The 20,686-nt window shown below is 35.2% G+C and overlaps 2 protein-coding genes across 4 annotated transcripts; one reads left to right on the top strand and one right to left on the bottom strand.

Annotated features, from left to right (window-relative positions):
- The first annotated feature begins 3,611 nt into the window (after positions 1–3,611).
- LOC131806786 (uncharacterized) lies at positions 3,612–11,045 on the top strand. Of its 2 annotated transcripts, XM_059131454.1 has the most exons (9): positions 3,612–3,759; positions 3,823–3,949; positions 4,012–4,155; positions 4,222–4,394; positions 5,973–6,179; positions 6,254–6,635; positions 6,702–6,912; positions 9,995–10,441; positions 10,499–11,045. In XM_059131454.1, exons 1-9 carry the CDS (start codon positions 3,742–3,744, stop codon positions 10,965–10,967), a joined length of 2,178 nt encoding a protein of 725 aa, XP_058987437.1. In that variant the 5' UTR covers positions 3,612–3,741; the 3' UTR covers positions 10,968–11,045. The 2 variants fall into 2 exon arrangements, with proteins under 2 accessions (XP_058987437.1, XP_058987438.1); XM_059131455.1 differs by lacking the exon at positions 3,612–3,759 and having other exon boundaries at positions 3,860–3,949; positions 4,025–4,155.
- Positions 11,046–16,288: 5,243 nt separating this feature from the next.
- On the bottom strand, positions 16,289–18,649 carry LOC101894005 (ribonucleoprotein RB97D). 2 transcript variants are annotated; one of them, XM_011297037.3, is made up of 5 exons: positions 18,518–18,649; positions 18,185–18,414; positions 17,411–17,646; positions 16,847–17,351; positions 16,289–16,491 (listed from the first exon to the last, which is right to left on the bottom strand). In XM_011297037.3, the coding sequence occupies exons 1-4, from the start codon at positions 18,518–18,520 to the stop codon at positions 16,852–16,854; spliced, it is 969 nt and encodes a 322-aa protein (XP_011295339.2). In that variant the 5' UTR covers positions 18,521–18,649; the 3' UTR covers positions 16,289–16,491; positions 16,847–16,851. The 2 variants fall into 2 exon arrangements, with proteins under 2 accessions (XP_011295339.2, XP_005190451.2); XM_005190394.4 differs by having other exon boundaries at positions 18,497–18,644.
- Positions 18,650–20,686: the final 2,037 nt, after the last annotated feature.

Raw genomic sequence — 20,686 nt, 5'->3', positions numbered from 1 at the left:
GTGGCCAACCGAAGGTGCAGATTTTCAGCTGACCTCTTTTGCAAGTAAACACGATCAGTTTGTTATTTACAAGCTGCTAAACAACGAATATTTTCTCGTCGGAGAAAACCAAATTTGATAGTTCACCATTTTCGGCCAAGCGATGCAACTCTTTAGCTCTTTTGAGTCTATTTTCTTTCTGTTGCGGTGTAAGTTCTTGCACTTTTTGGAATTTCAATGGCTTTACCCCGAGCTCATTTTTCAATATTTGCTGAATAGAATATTGCGATATTGTTCAGCTCACGAGCCATTTTCGGCCACTGCAAGGCGGGTTTCGATCAAGGCGCTTCTTTACTTTTCGAACCATTTCTGCTGATATTTTGCTGTTTTTCTCCGTCCACTTTCTTGACGTCGGGCTACGCTATCAGTATCACGGTAACGAGCGATGGTACGAAACACAAAGGATTTATTGTGGTTTTCCAGCCAAATATAGGGAAATCACACTATCACGATTGAATTCCATCACGAATAACTTTTTTCTGGATAATTCTCTCCAAAATGCTTTCGTACGCTTGTAAACTGGAATTATTTTAACAGCTGTCGGGCGAGTATCTTAGAAATTACAGCAGTCCGATGTTGGTTGCAATTTTTTCATCTCACCCTGTATATTGTACATTCGATTTGTTATTTAAGTCCCCCACCACCGTAATATGCACTCCATAACAACAATATTCGGGAAAAATATCAAATACAGCTCAGAAAAAAATTTACCAAATCTTATTTAGATCGGTCCGGATTTGGATATAGCTCTCATGTATATCTTTTTTCCGATTTAAAGTTTATTCTACACCAAATAGTTAATATAAACCCTAATTTAATATATTTTTGGCACATTCAGCCTGGAAGAAAGCATGTCGAAGATAGTAAAAAATCGGTTAAAATATAGCTATAGTTCACATATATACTGTTCATACGATTTGTTATTTTTGTCCCCCACAGCCGTAATATGCACTCCATAACAATTCCTCATCTTTCTTTTCCCGATCCAAACAACTCCTTTAACAGTGGATTTTTTATTCTAATCCTCCCAGATATTACTAAAAGGATGAAGTTTTTACAATACCACAAAAATCGTTTTTTTACCACTAAAACTTGACCACAACTTTCCTCGAAGATTTGTCCGGTCGAAGGGTTTTGTATGTTCGCAAACAGATATAAAAAATGTATAATAATTACTCACTAAGTTCTACATAATTTGTAAAGTCGTAGCAATTTCTTTCACATTTTTTTTTTCAATGGAAGTTCATACTTTGTCCCCTTGCTGTAGTTGAGACATTGGCGCTGCTTTAAGTAATAGAAATACACTTTGGTCTCTGCGGTCTTTGTTACAATAATAATAATCATCATCGTCATCACCATTGCAAGGGAAAAAAGTCAACTTCTTGTAATTAACAAATGAATTTAAGATTTTTCTTCATTGTTTTCTAAAGGCTAAACTTTTTCCTTTCCGTTGTCGCTCCACAGCCGGACCCTTCTTCGCTTTACTTCAGTTTGATAAAAAAGAAAAGAAAAAAAAAAAAACAAATCTGAAATAGTTTGAGGGTGCTATAATACTTGACTAAAGTACACTCAGTTATTGTGTGTGTGTGCGGTAGCGTGTTTTTAATCAGCCTCCGTGGAAATAAAAATTTTATTATGTTTGTCATTCCGTTTGAAATTGCTCTAAAAGACTTCTATATTTTTCTCATTAAGGTAAAAATCTAAATCCCCAATGACTTTCTGTCATTTTGTGGCAATTGGAATTATTTCCTTATTTTGACAAAATAGTTACAGAATTTGGGATATCTACCAATTTATAATCATTCCTGATTTTTCCATGATGTTCTCATGTTGAAGGGTATAAAATGATCAGTCCGGCTTGTCCTACTTTATTTTTTGCTTCTTGCGATTCATTTATTCTTACAGTTTACTTCTCTATGTAGGATAGAAGGCAATGAATGGAAATTGTTGGCATTTCTTTTGTCCCATTGTGTTGGATTATTTCCCATTTATCAATTGAGTTTGGTTCATTACTGAAAAAGAAATTGCTAAATAACTAACTCAAATGACGGGGCGTGTTAAGTATTATGAATTAAAATTATAAAGGGTATTTCATGATGGACATGACTGTGGTTAATATTCGTACTCCCAGTTAAAACTTGGTAGCTATATAAGTCGAATAACCCATTAAAATGTAAAGTAAATTAGCTACCTTATACATTATCAGCAAAAACAAAATATTTTCCTCATTACCAATTATTGAGTAACGTCGGCATATAGTGCATGCGTCCCACTAAAAACCAAAAGGTTCGAGACTCGGTGTTGGCAAACGAAGATAAATGTTAAAAAACGAAAACAAAAAAATTGGCTACAATTATCAAAATTCAGAACATCGGGGGTACCGTTGTAAAGGGGGCTATACGATATCGTAGACTAATATAGACAGTTCTCTTCCAAGGAGTAAAGTACTCAAAACGAACTACTTGTGTTTCTTTTTCAGACAATTTCATAGAAAAATGTGGCTAAAATCCTCAAAATACCGAATATTGAGGGGTACCGTTGTATGGGGGCTATACAATATCGTGGACCGATATGGACAAAGTAATCAGGAAGAACTCCTTGTGTGGATTTTCAGACAATTTCATTGGAAAATGTGGCGAAAATCATGAAAATACCGAATATCGGGGGTACCGATAATGGGGGCTGTACGATAATGGGGGCTGTACGATATCTGACCTGTCTGCAGACAAAAGACTGATCTGTGCAAAATTTTAGCTTCCTATCTTTATTCGTTTTGACTCAAGCGTGATAACGACAGACGGACGGACAGGGCTAAATTGTGTTAGAATTATACGCTGATCAAGAATATATATACTTTGTTATGTCTAAAATAATTATTTCGGTGAGTTACAAACGGAATGACGAACTTAATATCTCCCCATACTATGCATGGTGTAGGGTATAAAATTATTACGATGCACCAAGTTGAGACAAAATCCCTTCAGGAACGAACAGACGAAAATGGCCAAATCGACCCTAAATGTCCTGAAACGGATTTCGTTCAAAGTGACCTAAGTTCTAGAACATTTTTTTTCTATGATGTACATTTTGGCCGTATCAAATGATAAGATTCCCTCTGTAGCCATTAGGATGAAAACAGTTAAATTCTCTCGGAAATGAAAACTTCGAAGTTTGCTACAACTACATCCCTTCAATAATTCGATATCACAAAAGCATTCGGTTCACAACAAACCACAGATCAATCCACTTCACAAGTCAAAAAGCCATTTTTCTGACCAAAATCCTGTAATATTTAATAACATTTGATTGGAGAGGTAACATTCCATGGCCATATTATCAACATCGGTCCAGAGATTTCTGAGAAATTCTGGGTCAAGTTCATGGTTGTTTCTAGTATGTATATCTTAAGAGCTAAAATTATATTCTCCGATTTAAGGTATTATTTTTTTACATGTTACACAACAGTTTAATCGAAATTCACTGTAATTTGATATTTGCATTTGTCATTGAACTCCAATTGAAAAACTTTCCGAAGTTATTTTTTATTTGGCAACAGTTATAGTCCAAAATATAAATAGTAACTCTTGTTTTAAATATTCTAAAAAATATATTTTGTGTCGGAAAATTTTTGCAAATTGAAAAATAAAAAATATCAAATTTCTCAATTTTAATTTACAAAGGAAAATTTAGGTATCCCCAGCTATGGACGATGATAACAGGGTTAGTATTTTTTCTAAACGGTGTAAAATAAACTTATCTCTTTGTTTCGTTGTAAAATTTCAGCTCGATATCAAATTAAATGAAATCTGGAAAGCTTGTAGAAAAATTCAAGATACAATCTTTCGTTATGGCTATGACATTTCCAAAGATTTTTGTGAGCATGATCCGCAAGGAAAGGGCCTGATCTCGGGTGGGTGAATTCAACCATGAAATGGTGTTCAATTTAAATTATTTTATCATTTCCCATTTAAGAATCTCTTTTTAGTAGCATTTTGGGTAAATATAAAAATGTTATTGGCTTATCCGATTTTGAGTTACGCGAGGTAACCGATTATTTCCGTTTGCGTGATGGTCGTGTTATTTATAGCGAATTTTGTAAGGTAGTGTGCAATGAAGGTTGGTGCTGTAAAGTTACGTTTATTTTCGAAGTTTATATTTTTATTTTCGAGTATTTTTTTTAAGAACGCATTAAGAAAGATGCCGGAGACATTGCCTCTGGTTTGGAATGGATCGATCCAATGCATGTGAATGTCATACCTCGTCCAGAGGATAGAAGACAATTGTGTTTAATTTTAATTAAAATCGCCCAATTTGCTCATTTGCCATTGATGCCATATTTTCAAGATTATGAATTGGTAAGTTTTTGGTAAATAAATATATTTTAGTTGAGTGATTGGATTCCGTAGGAAGCTGGAGCAATGATGTTCGATCATTTATGTTAGCCCTTTATCTTTGCAAAGACTGGAGAAGTCTAAAGCTAGCTCAACCATAAGACTAAGGGGGTATGCAAATTCTGCCACTTTAACAGGCTTTAGGCATATTTTTTAGAGAGTGAATTGTGCAGGGCTGCCATACGGCGGGACACAATTTCTGTTCGTTATCATAAATACCAATTCTTCCACAAAACATCATTGTTAGAAGTTTTAAGGGAACTTTAACAAAAAAAAGAGTATGCTCCATAATTGTCCTATTCCTGGGAACTCACACCAGAGTTGAGAGTGAAACTCGCTCGAACATTTCCATTTCGGAGGTATGGTGTAAAGTACTAAAATTATATCAATTTACAAAGTACGATCTGGATTTCTTATATATTTCAAATAAAGTGCGGATTTAACCCTATTGATTTTTAAATTTGATCGATTTTCTTCTTTTAGGTACGTTTTTTTCGAGACATACAGGGTGATATAAAAAAACTGCAACAAAGTCAAAGGCCATAATTTTTACGTTTTTTTAATTTTATTGAAAGGAAGCAAAAATGTCGGAAATAGCGTCAACTTTTAGAATATGTTTAGATTTGTTCGAATTGGTCTCGAATTATGGCCTTCAAACGGCCAATGAAACCGTCACACGCTGCCCGAATATTGCTCTGCGGTAAATTGGCCCATTCCCTTCGAAGCGCTTGCTTGAGGTGATCGACACTTTGGTATTTTTTAGTGTCAACCTTGCTTTCCAAAGTACAATAGTCCAACACCATGGCCGGCGCTTGAGATCTGGAGACCAACCGAAGGTGCACATTATCAGCCGACCTCTTTGGCAAATAAACACGATCATTTTGTCTGTTTACAAACTGTTGGACGAATGTTTCCTCATCGGAGAAAACAAAATTCGGCAGTTCACCACTTTCGGCCGAGCGAAGCAGCTCTTTAGCTCTTTTCAGTCCATTTTCTGTCTGTTGCGGTGTAAGTTCTTGCACTTTTCGAAATTTCAATGGCTTTACCCCGAGCTAATTTTTTAATATTTTCCGAATGGGATATTGCGATATGTTCAGCTCACGAACCATTTTTCGGCCACTGCGACGCGGGTTTCAATCATGTCGCCTTTACTACTTTTCAAACCATTTCTGCTGATGTTGATGTTTTCTTGCGTCCACTTCCTTGACGTCGGGCTACGCTACCAGTATCGCGGTAACGAGCGATGATACGAGACACAAAAGCACTCTATTCACATTTAAATGCTGGAGTGCTCTAACGATAGCAACTTGTGTGAATTCCATTATGAATAACTTTTTCTGGACTTTTTTTTAAACAATATAATACGCGGTCACAATATAATAAGTTAGTTGCAGTTTTTTTCATCTCACCCTGTATAGTAATATTTTATAACTGGCAATTTATGCAGATTTTTTTAATGTTTATAAAGAAAAGTGGTTAATTAATTTTTCCCAGCAATTTTTTCGAAGACACTATATAATTTTTAAATAATCTCTCTCTTAGATTTCCCAAAATAGGGGTACAGTAACGGTTTCACATTTTTCTCGGGTTCTGCGTTTTATGAAAATTCCCCTATCCGATAAAGATTTTCTATTGCTCTTAAAACGTTATATGAAAGACTCTTATATGGTAAATTATGTGGCCTTTATGAAGCACATTGAAAATATTTTGGACTATTTGAAAAGTAACAAATTAACCGATAATTCTATGGTAAGAAAATCCCAAAGCCTTCTGTATTCAATCCAAAAAAATATATATTCCATTGCGTCTTTTGATTTTCTAAGAAAATAATACAGAACTTTCCGGGAAAGTTAGTTGATTTGGAATTACCCGAACTGCCACCAGTCAATGGAACAAATATAGCTCAAAGGGTTTTCAAAGACTTCTGTAATCATCCGCAGGAAAATAAGGATATTTGTGATATAATATTTTGTCTGCAAAAGCAAGTACATAAGAATCGCATTAGAGTTCGTGAATTTCTCGAAGGTTTTGATCTTTTGCATACGGGAACCTTGACACGAAATCAGTTCGAGCGGGCCCTTCATACTATGGGAGTGGGCAAATATTTGACACAGCGTGAAATGGTATTGTTGTGTACACGTTACATCGATCCCATTGATACGAATCGCATACGATGGCGTATCTTTGAAGATGAAATTGATAGAGGTAATTTGTCAAGGGAGAGTACATAATTGATTTTTTGACAGGAAAATTTTGTTCTTTTTTTCTTAGTTTTTACCGTGAAATATTTGGAGAAAACCCCATTACTTGAATTCCAATCACCACCTAAATATATTAAAGAAATGCCACGAAGTGGTTCCAAGTATTGGCAAGATGCTTGCGAACCAGTGCGAAATCTTTGTGAAGAGGCCTTGAGAAGAATTCAAATAAGAATACAAAATCGACGTCTACATTTACATCCATTCTTTCGAACATATGATAAGTAAGTTCATTTATATAAGAGCTCCTTTTTACTCGGGACCGTAATATGTTCAAGAGCCGAAATGCTCGAGGAGTGCGAGTTTTTTACGAAATTTACACTTTTATTTGGAAATCCTCCTACAGGTCTTCTATATACAGAAGACCCATTGGAGACTTGCTGACGGACTTTTGTACATAAATGACCTACCGCAAAGATTTCCGCCTGGAATATGCTACAGTCGTTTCTAAGCTTGTGGGATTCGCTAACATTAAGAGTATCACAGAACAAACCAGCTCCCGTTTTGCATTGCATTTTTGAACTGTCTGTATAAACAACTAAGCAGTGGAAAGGTGGATTCTTACGGGCCCAGGCGTCCCTGTCAGGTATGTGGTATCAGGTGGGTCAAAACTCAACCGTGGGGAAATATAGTAACTTGTGTTGGCTTCCACTTCCACAATCCTTACACGCCCTAAGATCGCAGAAAGTCCAAAGGATTGATTGGTTTAGTTCTCTGAGTCGAACTGCACACCTAATTTCCTGATCCTCTACGTGTATGCTTAGTGGGCTTAAGTAGGATGTCCAGTGCAGTTTAAGTTGTGCTCTTGAAGGCACCCGCTATTAGTGGGGGTGTGGCTCTTTGAACATTGTCAGTGTGATGTAAGTAGGATAATTTCTTCAAAAACGCCACCAGATTTGATATAGAATAGGATGGGGTGAACAATTAACTCATTCACCCACTTAATAATGTGTGGTTTGAGGCCCCAGCTTTTACCAAATGAGTTCTTGCAATAATAGAGAGCAATCAAGCCTCTCTTTGCTCGTTCCTCGGTGTTCTTCTCAGTTGGTGGTCGAGGATAGTGCCGAGGTATTTAGCTTCAGAGGAGAGGTTTAGCGTGACCCCATCTAGCATCGGTGGTATAAATGAAGGAATAGTACAAGCTCTGTCTTTGAAGGATTCACGCCTAGCCTACTACAACTTTTTTTAGGCAGGTTGAGCAGTGCCGATTACAGTCGTGGGTAGTCTATGTCTATCAGCCTTTCAAATGTTTTCAATAGGAAGGATGAGAGACTGATTGGTCTGTAGTCCTCATGAAGTGAGTGACTTTGTTTTCCAGCTTTTGGGATGTAAGTAACCGTAGCTTCCCTCCATAGTACCGGGATATGTTTACAATTCTGTCAATCAGATTTAGGTCCCCGCCGAATAGTTAGAACACGCTTGATCGGTTTGCCAATTAATTACCGCGACAGTACAGTTAGGGAAGTGAGTGATGGCCAACAGATTAAGAGTCTCTAGTCCGGAGTCAGTCAAGGTACCATCAGTCCACTTTATAATTCCTATGGATTTAGGATCCTTCGATATGACTTTACGGTATCTGGCGGCATCGTTGACGCTTTCTGTTGACTCAGTGAAACATACCCAAGATGACGCTTGGCATTCTTGATTTCACTGTGGTACTTTTTGAAGAATGTCTTATAGGCATCCCAGTCCGTAAGTTGTTTGATACAATAGGGCTAGTACAATCGTCTACTATCCCTCCTTAATTGGGCTAGATGTTTTGACCACCAAACTTCTTGCTATTTCTTGTCTGAGTGGGTAAGCGGAGAGACTTTTTCATACCACTCAAGCAAGGCACTCGTTATCGCATTTACGAAATTGTCTATATCAAGGGTTGAGGATAAGGACAGATTGTCGAAACTGTGAAGCCTAGGTATAGCCAGATCCGCAAATTTGTCCCAATTTGCCTACGTAGAGAAATATGAAGATGAGGACCCTCCCGGATTTAGTCTCCAGTCTCGCCACCAGACCCCCACCCCCTCAGTGCTTAAACTGACGAGACACCAGTTGCCTGTTCTGAGGTTTAGGCTTTGTTTGCCGAGTATCGTCAGAATGCGTGCCGGATCCACCAATGGTGGTGGCACCCACGCTGCCAATACTATACGGCAGGGAATATCCTTCAAGGATACAGCCGCCAAGTCGCACCCTTGCCAAAGCTCGTGAAAGCCAGCTACTGTGGTGACCAGGAATTATTTAGATTCCTCGGTTTAACAGCAGATGACTTTCACGCCCTTGTAAAAGGTGGCGCTGACAAACTGCAACCTTTTTGGTTCCCCTACACCCAAAAAGACAAGTTCCCTCAGACGGTCTTCGATTAGCAGCCATCGACTGTCGCTGATTTTAGCTTCCGGTTTAGCCTTGCGATGACCGCTACTCTTAGATTGTCCGGGTAGATGGTCTGGGAATGCATCCTCTTTCGTCCTTTTGTCTTGCCGATTGTAGCTTGGCCGCTTTCTTGTGGTCCTTTACAGGATTAGAGATCATGTCGTCCAATTTGGTCATTAGTGGTTGTTGGGGTTTTTGTGTGTTTTATTTTTTTTATTGTTTTTCTCCATTTTAATTTCGGACTTTGGAGGAGACGAGGTCCGCCATGGCATAGCCTCCCTACCATGGTAAGGACCTGGTAACTAAGTCTGCTACTCACTAAGGGGCCCAGGTATCAGTGAGGCAAACGTTCGAATACAGTACCCTGACTGCAAACCGAGGAACACTGATGGGCACGGTTTTCTTAACACCCCAGCGTTAGGAAGTCTTATCTCGACAGACTAACACTGATCACTGGTTAATTAGAGGCGCCAGTTATTCGCTCCGTCGAACCAAGGATCACTCGGATATTTGTTTCGAGACTCTCTCCCGGATACCTCTCTTCCTGTCCGCGACTGCTTATTTAATTCTCAGCTGCCCACTATATCTTTGGGCATTCCACTATCTGTAACCTGTGGACGCGTTCGGTAGCATCCAGCTATGGGCTGGAGACTACACGGGACCGTAACTTGTTCGAGAGCAGGAATGCTCGAAGAGCGCGAGTTTTATACGAAGTTTACACTTCTATTTGGAAATCCTCCTATAGGTCTTCTATATACAGAAGATCATCTACAAGTATTTTATGTACGAAAGACCGTCCGCAAGTCTTCGAAGGGCACAAGACTTCCTACTATGTCTGAAAGATCTTATAGAGGTCTTCTGTATGCAGATGACCTTCTACTGGTCAGAAACTATGTAAATTAAAAAAAAACTAACCTCCCCCCTTCTATTTTCTCCTCGCAGACTCAATAGTGGTCATGTTCCTTGTAAAATTGCCAATCAAATATTTGTCAGCAATGGTATTCTGCTGTCCAACGATGAATTAAATAGTCTCACAGATCGTTATGGCAATGAGTTAGGCTTTAATTACAAACATTTTCTGGAGGATGCGGATCCTGCGGAATATGCCACACTAAAACTAAAATCAACTTCAAGTTTACAAACTGGATGTTTAAAAACAAAAGTTGAAGCTCCTTCTGTTGACGACGACGAGCCCCATGAGGAATATATAATTAAATTGTTAACAAAAGCTAAGAGACAAGCCGTTACGAAGTGTATACCAGTTATTGATTTCCTGCAAGACTACGATCGTCATCGTGAGGGTGAAATTTCAGAAATAGATTTTCGTCGTGCCCTCGACAATGCAAATATAAAGTTGTCAATTGACGAAGTTAATAGCCTTTGTAAAATGTAAGTTCACCCAACTATTGCAATTATTTCTATATATAAACAGGTTTTCTTCCATAGATTTCGCTCTCCTAAGCGTGGCTGCTGCATTCTATATCGTGATTTTTGTCGAGCTCTCGATGAAATATTCGTTCAAATGGAAATGTCATCGGGTGATAATGAGATCACGGCATTTCCTCTCATGCATTTGGCCAATTTAGATTGTGCGGAATGTTTCTTAAATTTCGAAGAACGGACCCTTTGTTCACAGGCTTTAATGAAATTGGCCCGACAACCAGATGAAATTTCCAATGTCAGTTCTGTATTTAAAGATTTCGATTATGAGAATTGTGGATCGATTGGTAAAAATCAATTGATACGTGCCCTTACTGTTCGTGAAATGCATCATATGTTGAGTAGTCGTGAGTTGGACATAATATTTAAATGTTTTGGCGTACAACGGGGAATACATCTCGAGTTTAATTATCGGGAATTTTTAAATATTTTGAAAATTTTACACGAAACTGGACAAGTTAAGAGGAATTATTGAAATGCCTTTGTAAGTGATTGTGGAAGTATTTTGATATATACTATTTTCAAAATAAATAAATTTACATTTAAATCTGAATTCTTGTTGTGAAAATCCCACAATACACAGAGATCCAAAATGAGCACCACTTAGTACTTTTAGAACAATTATACCACATATTTTCAAAACTACAACAGTCATATCTCAAACACAAATGTCATAAGTAATCTAAATATCAAATTTCATAAATTTTTCTGTATCCCTACACCAATTATAGTACCATTCAGTATTTTTCGTTCATTTATAGTACACATTTCCAAACCATTTTGTTAGATGTCACAAACTGTTGTACTTTTTATCAAGAAGGAGAAGGCATACTACGGCGTTTTCTTTCCATGACATAAATAGAACAACTAACCTTCACCATTTGGTAACGAAAAAAATTGTATATAAAAATATCTGAATTCAAGCATGTTCCACTTAAGCTACACATACCAGTAAGATCGTTTGGATAATACAGTAAAACTTATTAAAAAAAACATAAAGTAGGTGGGGCCGTTATATGGGGGCCATACCAAAACGGGCACCTATATAGACAAATATTACAAGGATTGTTATCTATTGCGAGTCTTAGATGCCAAATTTGAAAAAAAAAATACGTGGGTAATTTTTAGACAAATCCGGGGAAAATGTCAAAAAAAATCATTAAAAACGAAATATCGGGAGGTACCGTTATATATACATACAATGTTCCGCCACCAGAGCTAGAACCCTTTTTGACCTAGAAATACCAATTTTTGGATATCGGGAGGTAGCGTTATATGGGGGCTATACGAAGACGTCGACCTATACATACAATGTTCCGCCACAGGATCTAAAACCCATTGTGACCTAAAAATACCAATTTTTAGACATACCCATGGAAATATGTGGCAAAGATTATCAAAATGCCGAATATCGGTGGGTATCGTTATATGGGGGCTATACGAAAACGTCGACTGATATATCTCTTTTTCAATGACAGCCATCCTAGACACAATACAAATGGTTGTGCCAAATTTTAAATCTCTACGTCAAATAATGTGGGCTGTATCGTGATTTCAACAGACAGAAGGACATCGTTAAATAGACATAGAATCTTATGCTGTCTACGACGAATATTTAGGGATGTTGATAACGGGATGACAAAGTTAATATACCCTCCTTATCAAGGTGGAGGGTATAAGAATAATATGTAACATTTACAGTCATTTGTATTGGCTGGCAACATAGTCTCAGATGCGTTGCCAACTATTTTTGTTTTGTTTTTTTTTTTTTTTGATTGAATTATTGCTAAAAAAAACCGGGCGATAAGTTTGCAACCAAATTCTTTAAACGATTTGTTGGAGGATGAAACTATTATTCAATTGCTGTGTCCAAATTCTCGTATTCCATTCTATTGAAAATAACTTAAATATGAAAACACAGATTTTGACGGTTGTTCTCAAACCTTTATTCAAAAACAAGCTGGAAAAAATAAACTAATTCCTAAACTTTCGTACGTTTTATACTAAGAATTAAACCGTAGAATACGCAAAATACAAACGGCAAAACAGTTGCGGCAGGCGCTTGAATCGATATTGAAATTCCTTATGACGATAAGAATCTGAGCAAACTAACATTGAAATTATTTAGAATTGGCTTAAAAAGATACATATCATCAATATTACGATAATATCCAGTGGGTCATTTGGATTATTTAACATTTAGCTAACGAGGTGGTGGTAAATTTTACCCTCCACATTTTTTGAAATTCTCTCTTCTATTGCGATGAATAAACGTGAAAATGAAAAAAATGTGTTTTTTTACTTATTACAATTTAAAATGTACAAGCTTATACTTATAAACCAAATAATTATCAAAAAATATTTTTTTTTTGTAAAATTTAGAGGCATAAAATGTACCACCACGTTATAAAATATGTCACCTCACCAGTTAAATGGTAAGTAATCACATCAAAATTTTAATTTCCTAGAACTACTATATAGGTGTAACTTCAGCAATAAACCCGCAAAAGTCTTGTGTTTACATAAAACTTATGGTAGGTCTGCAAAAGACGCTGCATAATTGTTCAATCTGAAAACTAAAAACCGGTATGCAAGAAAATGTCAGGAAGGTACTAGAATAAATCAAATCAACACCTACACCCATCGGAATTATAGATTTCAACTGACAATCGCCTAGTATTATATACATACATCATTTTATGCTGGCATTCAATATTCTATCGGACAGTCTGAGCAGCATTTACAAAAACAATTGAAAAGAGTCCCATGTAGTGTCTGTTTCAAATCAATGTAGGGTAAGTTAGGATTTTCGGTAGTCGCCACTGTTAGGATTTTCGATTTTTCATTCTTTTAACATACTGAGTGAAATCTTTCAATTGCAGAAAAAATAAAGTTGTTCAGATTCCAAATTTTGTTTACTTTTCGAAATAGTAAACAAAAATTGAATTTGTTTTAATTAAGTTGGCAAAATTTGCAATTTTACTAAAATAGTAGTTTTTTGCCAGTAGTCGGCACCATTTTCCAATGATATGCATGTCTATTTGCCAGAAATTGGCATATGGCATTTCAGAAAAAAAATTATTTTGTATATTTTTTTATTTTAAATATTATAAAACAATGCTGTATTATTAATTCACAGTTTAATCCAAAATTTTAAATTAATTTCGATTTTAAATAGTGTTTTATTTAATTATCATTATGAACCAAATATAGGTAGAAAATCAAGAATAGCATGGTTACCTTCAGTAACATATGGATTTTCAATTAAAAAATGAGATTAAATAAAAAAGTACCTTTCTTATATTTGGAATTTGTGAATTGATCTGCTTCTTTAGGTAGACAAAAATTTTTTCAAAAATGCCACCGCTATGTACAATGTCAAATAGCTGATTTAAAAAACCTACTTAATTTAGAAAAGTTGGTCAAAAAGCACAAATAAAAGCAACTGCCGACTCAAAACTATTTTTTTATTGAGTAGTTTTTGGATTATTTTTTAATACTTTTCTCAAGTTTTGGTGAAATTGGTCAAAAATGATATTTTTCTAGTAATCGGCAACCCTGCCGACTACTGGCAAATCTCTTTTTTTCTGTTTCTAATGTCGGCATTAAATCTATATATATAAAAATCAATTGTTGTTCGTTGTAAAGGAATCAGTTGCATAATTTACAAACGTTCGTCATACCCCGAGTTAGGTTTAAAAAAAAATATTGACCACGTCTCCTTTTCCGCCTAATATTTCGATTTATCTAAAATCCTTATATTTCCCAAATAATGAAGATATTGGTTTAAAAATTATTTCACGAGATACCTCCAACCCTAAGTATATGTGTGGGCGCTGAGGAACTGACCACGCCTACCTTTTAATCTATCTATACATCTATATGTATAAAAGAAAGTTGTGTTAGTTACTACGCTTATAACTTAAGAACCGCTGAACTGATTTTAATGATTCATACAAATTCGGAATTGTCTCCTGTCCGAAAAGTATAATATCCAAAAAAATTGCGTAAAAATGTGATACATCAACATTTTCATTTTGACTTTTGAAATGTACAATAGTAATGTTTTATTTTGCATGATTTTTTCCCATTTTGACTTACTTTTTTTCTAATGTACATCTGTAGTGTTTTTTATATTTTATTTTTGATGAAAAATATGGACTTTATGGGGTCTCCAATTTACAATTTAAATGACAAATAAAATTAGTTCCCATCTTACGGTAATGGGTGTAAAACAGTAATTATATTTAACTATTTTGAAATCAGTCTGCCCTCAATTATGAGGTGGATAAAACTATTTTACTTATTTAAATCACTTGAAGTTTTTTTCAGTTTGATATGTTTTGTTGTTCTGCTATATTTTTGATTTGGCCTCTATTTGTCATCTTGCATTATAAGGGGTGAAGAAAGTTTTCAATGTAGGTCGATGTTTCGCATATAAAGGTGTTTTACCATATTTCAAAGGATTTGGCTAAAAATGTGAATTTGGGGGGTGAAAATCTTACACAACATTTTCAACATATCTACAAATTTTAGATTAGATTTAGTTGACAAAAAATTAATCGACCAGTACGTGAACACTTATAACAGTCATATCTGTGAATAATTATGCTTTGACAAATATGCATAGTAGACAAACACTACGGGCCGGCAACGCGGGCCGTGCCAGCTAGTAATATAACATATAATTTAAGTTATAAAATTATCTTTAGACAGTTATTTACTATTATAAAATATATCTGATTCCAAAAGTATTAAATTTAATTTACTTAAATCGATTATTAAATTGACGCCACCACTAATTTTTGCTTTACAAACAAGCTCTATCGCACGCGTTGGAAGACACTCACTGAGGAAAATCGTTATTCTCTCGTAATAAATGATCGTAGATCATTGTTTTTTTTACAGAAAGAGAGCAGAGAACAATGTTGACTTTTTTTGCCATTATTTCATTATTTGGTCAATTCTATTCTTAGTTAGTTAAGTTTAAATTTCAAAACTGCCAAATACTGGGACATGCCGAACTTAGGCGCACTTACCCTAGTAACTATAAGTTTATGCCATTAATGTGATCGCGTGAAGAACTCCTTATCACATAAGGAAAACTTAATTCACTTCCGATTGTTAAACATACTTCGATAAGGTGCAGGAGCAAACAATATTTGTAATAAAACAATTGTGAATTCGATTTAAATATCTTTATTTTTTCAGTTAAAACAAAAAGTTAATTGAAACTAAAAATATCATAAGATGCATTATCGTAAGTATACTTACAGTTTTTTTTATCAGTTTTACTTATCTGGCGAAATAAGAATTGAGATCATTAAAAATGTATTATGTTTCCAAGTGATAAAAAAGTAAACAGTATTAAATACATTGCTGATAAATAAAAATTATAATGTTTATAGATGTTAGATTTTAAAACACTAACGAATCTCAAATAAATTTCCTCTAAAATAAACCTAGGCGTTTTAAAAGGGAAAACCGATGGGAATGGTCTAGTGTCTGCATATATTTTTATTATTAATACGAAGTTTACCTCAATCCAAATTAATAAAAAACTGGATCCAAACTTTCCCTTTTCGTTTAAGGACGACTACTCTAAAATAATTTCTCTTGCTAAGAAGACTTCTTATAGTGACAAACATCTTTGAGATTTTGAATAAATCTTGACCATTTCCTAAGACTTTTCGTTTTTCCGTCAACTTGTCGATTGAATGTTAAAAATGTGAAACGAGATATACATATAAAAGTCAATAATATAAATAAAATAGAATAAAAACGATGTTATAAATATATATTGATATATATATCTGTCTTTATTAATATACTTATAGCATAGATATTTAAAATTATAAAAATGTTCTGATAATATATTAGTTCATACTGTTAAAATTGATGTTCAGAGCTCTGCTTTCCATTCCACGGTCTTATAAAATATATTTCATAATTAATATATTATTTATACGGCATTTTGAGTCGTTATTAAATTTGTTTGCCTAAATAGAAAGATAATATACAACACATTTATAAAAAATATATTAAAGTAATAATCAGTTTTTTTAATAAGCAACTAATAAGTTGTAAAAATAATAAGGTTTGCTAAAATGGTATACCCGAACCCATACAGATCACTTTTCAGATATATAGTTATTGAAATGCTTAAGCGTGAATAGTCAATTTATAATGTCTTATATTTGGCTTTGTACATGGGACATAAATTCTAGTTTATGTTTTACCGGTAGTCAGACAAACATTTCAAATCAGAGTAATTGTATTTTTTTTTTTGGAAAGAACCAAATCCTTTGTGAGATATATATTTTAATGTGATATACACCTATACCTTATACTTACCATATTTAAGACTTATAAGGTGCCATTCGATTAGTCTGTAATCGTCCAGTTTTTTCGGGACCACCATTATATGACTGTTGATAGTTTCCAAATGGTTGATTTGCTGGTGGAGGAGCAGCAGCGTTATTCCAACCGTTCACCGGTGGCTGTGCTGTTTGTGGTGGTACTGCTGCTGGTGGGGCTCCATAGCCCCAGCCGTTCCACGTCGGAGGAGCACCATAAGCAGGTGGTGGTTGCTGCGGATAACCAGCAGGTGCTGTTTGTTGTTGTGGAGGATATGCACCAGGAGCTCCAGGTGGTGGAGGTGCTCCCCAAGCTGGGGCACCATATGCTGGCGGGGGATAACCATATGGTGCGGCATAGGTTGGTGGAGGATATGTTGAAGCTGGGGCACCTCCTGCATACCCGGTGTATCCATTTTGATTTTGGAATTTCGATGGATCTGGTTTGTAGTTAGATTTCTTGACATCTACTCTCAAATATTTTATTACATGGTTTTGATGCGCTGCACAATATTAAACAAATATTACTAAATGTTCGTTTGTAAAATAACTATTTACTTACCTACGGCCTTGTCTGCTGCATCATAATCTTCAAATTCGACATATGCAAACCCACGATTTCGACCTGTGTTACGATCAATAAGAACTTTTATACCCAATATCTTGCCAAATTGTTGAAAATGTTGTCTTAGCAAGTCTTCATCGTGAACAGCTTTCAAACCTCCTACGAAAATCTTTCTTCCGGAACCTTTAGTTTTTTGATCAGTTTCAATTATAACACGTTTTGAATCCACGGTTCTGGAAGGAAAAGATGAAATATTAGATTTCAAATATGTAATAGTGATATTTGTTCTTGTGTTTTATCTCTATCTTGTGTAAGTTTTGAAGGGGCCAAAAACTTATTAACACCATAATATATCAGTCTAGTTGTCCAAAAATTTAAGAAGTGTTTGTTAATGTGTAATTAAATTGTTTAACAATGGCTGACGTAGCCAAAGGAGAGATTTTGGCTTGTTATTAAGGAATAGCGCATGATGGGTGGGCACCGATGTCGTACTCACAATGTAGTATACAGATCATATATCACAATATTTGACGCGAAATTTTCCGAAAGCAAAGAATTTTTTATGCCAGATAACTGTTTTAAATGAAGTTCAAGTAATATTTAGCGGTGGAAATGGAACATAATGGAAAATACTAAATTGACAATTCAGCCTCGAGTATATGCGAAATAACGTGTGCATGGGATGTGAACTCCCGACATAATCATTGATTTGAGGAAGTGTTCAATTGAAAAAAATACAATTTTAATAAGCAGTAAGGTGTGTATACTTACTTTCCATCAACAACATGTGGTCTAGCTGCTTGTGCCTTATCAACACAGGAGGCATCTGCAAAAGTTACAAAACCAAATCCTCTGGAGCGACCGGTAGTTGGATCTCGTCTTACTGTGATATCGATGACTTCACCGAATTGTTGATAGAACTTTCGCAAAGAATCTTCAGTTGAATTGGCTGATAAGCCACCCAAAAATAATTTACGAAGATTATCTCCTTCAGCATTGGACTATTAACGAAATATATATATAAAGCGGTAAAGATTTCGATTTAATTTTGTTTAACTTATAATGTACAGTATAGATATTAACCTGTACTGATTTATTTACTACCATTTTCACTTTATTCTATAGAAGAATCCAACACGACTTTTATTGAATGATTATAGGAGCTAATTGATGGCTTATCTGTTCATTTGTAGTGTGTATACAAGAAATAATCAGACAATGAAGTCAGTACAAACGTTTTGACGGCGCCAAAAACGAATTTAAAGCGTTGACAGCCTTTACACTCACGCAATAGTTTGATGCTACTAATTTTTCTGTGAGATCCATTCGTACCAATTTGTCTACTACTAGTCTAGTTAGAACTATCTAAAAATTTTAGAGGTAAATATTTTGTTGTTGCAAAATCGTCATGCAAAATCCCATTATTGTTGTTTTCATAAAAACAACGTTTGTTTATGAGTGGAGAACGATAAATATTTTACCCTGATTACGAGGAAAGTAATAGACGGATCTGAGTATTAGAATAATTGGCCATAAAGTTAGACACGGATCTACATAAGAGATATAGATGATTTTTAAGATTAAGGATGTTATGAATAGTTTTGAGTAGTCATGTATAGGAGTTCTTGGAACCATCAATCAATTGTTAATTTTGTTCATTTTTTGTTAATTTGTTTTAGTGTTTAATTTTAAGTAAGACTTTTAGGATTAAGGACGTTTTTTGAACCGTCCATGGCATTGTCGGCTAGGTTTCTGTACAAATTGAAAAAAAAATATAGACAATCATTTCCAAATACCTATGCAACAAGTAGTCATATCATGGGATTGGTTCGGAAGTTATAAGAAAATAATCGGTTTTGTAAATCCGGATTAAAAGCAAACCTTATAAATATATGCCATGTGAGTTGCCCTGAGTCAATATCGTTATATAAACAGTTCTTTTCAGTTAATTGAAACACTGTTTATAACCTACAACACTATGTGTTGGGGGTATTATAAGTTTGATGTGCCAAAAATTATGTAAGACCTCGAAATATTGGAAATAGGAAAGTATATGTAGATCTTCCTATCTCGTCGAGCTGAGTCGATCTAGCTATGTATGTCCGTCCGTCCGTCTATCCATGTTAATTTGTAATCAGTCTACAGGTCGCAACTATGACCCGATCTTCACGAAACTTAGAATGGAGGTGGGGCTGGCTGGAGCCAGAATGTAACCCTATTGCTTTTGGAGATGATCGCATAATATTTAGGGGTTGAAATGAACCAAAAATCTGAAAAATCCTGATTTGCAGATGCTCTACAGATCGCAATTATAGACGAATCGAAGCAGAAGTTAGCATGGGACTGGATCTTAGGGCTGGGTAAAAGCCTTCTAATTTTGATGGACATCGGGTAATATTTAGTGGGTGAAATAGACCCTAACATTTGTGTTAAATAAAAGTCAAATTTTTCATTAAACCGCGAGTATTTTTAATCCCGGCGAAATCACAAATAGACGGACAGGTCAATCCTGATCGTTACGTATATGCCGATAGTAAATATAGGAAGGGGATGTTAGTTAGAATGCATATATCTCATGAATGGCTAGACCGATTTTGGAAAATTATGTCAATTCAGAATGCCCTCTTGGCATAAAAGTATAAAATCTAAAAAAAGCAGTTGTAGTATTTTGTGATATTCTTTTTCATATTTTTTATCGCCTGCGAATTTTTAATTTTGACTTATAAGTGTATATTTTGTAATATATTTCCACCTTACAACACAGGTTGGGATTATTATATACAGATTGTAATTATCGTCCGATCCTCACGAAATTTTTCATAAGGGTAGGGTTAGACTCAGAAGGCCTAGGCCTATTGTTTTCTTTTATCCGCAATATATTTAGGGGCTGAAAGGGACCAAAAACTAAAAATGTTCCTGATTTTGCAGCCGTTATAAAGGTCACAAATACAGAGGGACCTCTAGCATTTTGGATGACCATTGTATTATATTTAGCTGTAAAATGGACCATAACAAGTAACAGCACGACGGAGTGCGTAAATGTCGCTGGTCAAAAAGCTAAGGGTAATATGTAGGCAGTGCTCTATGACATAATTTGAAAAGCGATATGTTCCAAAAGTGGTAATACCATATTGTAGTGTTGTAGGCTCATGGTCGGTCCCGCACGAATATAGCCTTTGCTTACTTGTTTGAATGTAAAACATGTTAGAACTCATGATTTTTAAAAATGTTGACACAAGATAGGGGAGTATATATATATATATATATATATAT

Source organism: Musca domestica, unplaced genomic scaffold (genome assembly GCF_030504385.1).
Source record: "Musca domestica strain aabys unplaced genomic scaffold, Musca_domestica.polishedcontigs.V.1.1 89, whole genome shotgun sequence".
Lineage (NCBI taxonomy): Eukaryota > Metazoa > Arthropoda > Insecta > Diptera > Muscidae > Musca > Musca domestica.
The sequence above is the reverse complement of the archived record's forward strand: the minus strand, read 5'-3'. Positions and strand labels throughout refer to the sequence as shown.

What these genes read in the sequence shown, in the direction of transcription:
- LOC131806786 (XM_059131454.1), top strand. An exon ending in AGGAAAGGGCCTGATCTCGG is followed by an intron (nt 3,950 to 4,011) that starts GTGGGTGAATTC and finishes TTCCCATTTAAG; the next exon opens with AATCTCTTTTTAGTAGCATT. An exon ending in AATTAACCGATAATTCTATG is followed by an intron (nt 6,180 to 6,253) that starts GTAAGAAAATCC and finishes TGATTTTCTAAG; the next exon opens with AAAATAATACAGAACTTTCC.
- LOC101894005 (XM_005190394.4), bottom strand. Translation starts at nt 18,520, where the DNA reads ATGGTAGTAAATAAATCAGTACAG. An exon ending in CCACATGTTGTTGATGGAAA is followed by an intron (nt 17,647 to 18,184) that starts GTAAGTATACAC and finishes TTTTCCTTCCAG; the next exon opens with AACCGTGGATTCAAAACGTG. An exon ending in TGCAGCAGACAAGGCCGTAG is followed by an intron (nt 17,352 to 17,410) that starts GTAAGTAAATAG and finishes AATATTGTGCAG; the next exon opens with CGCATCAAAACCATGTAATA.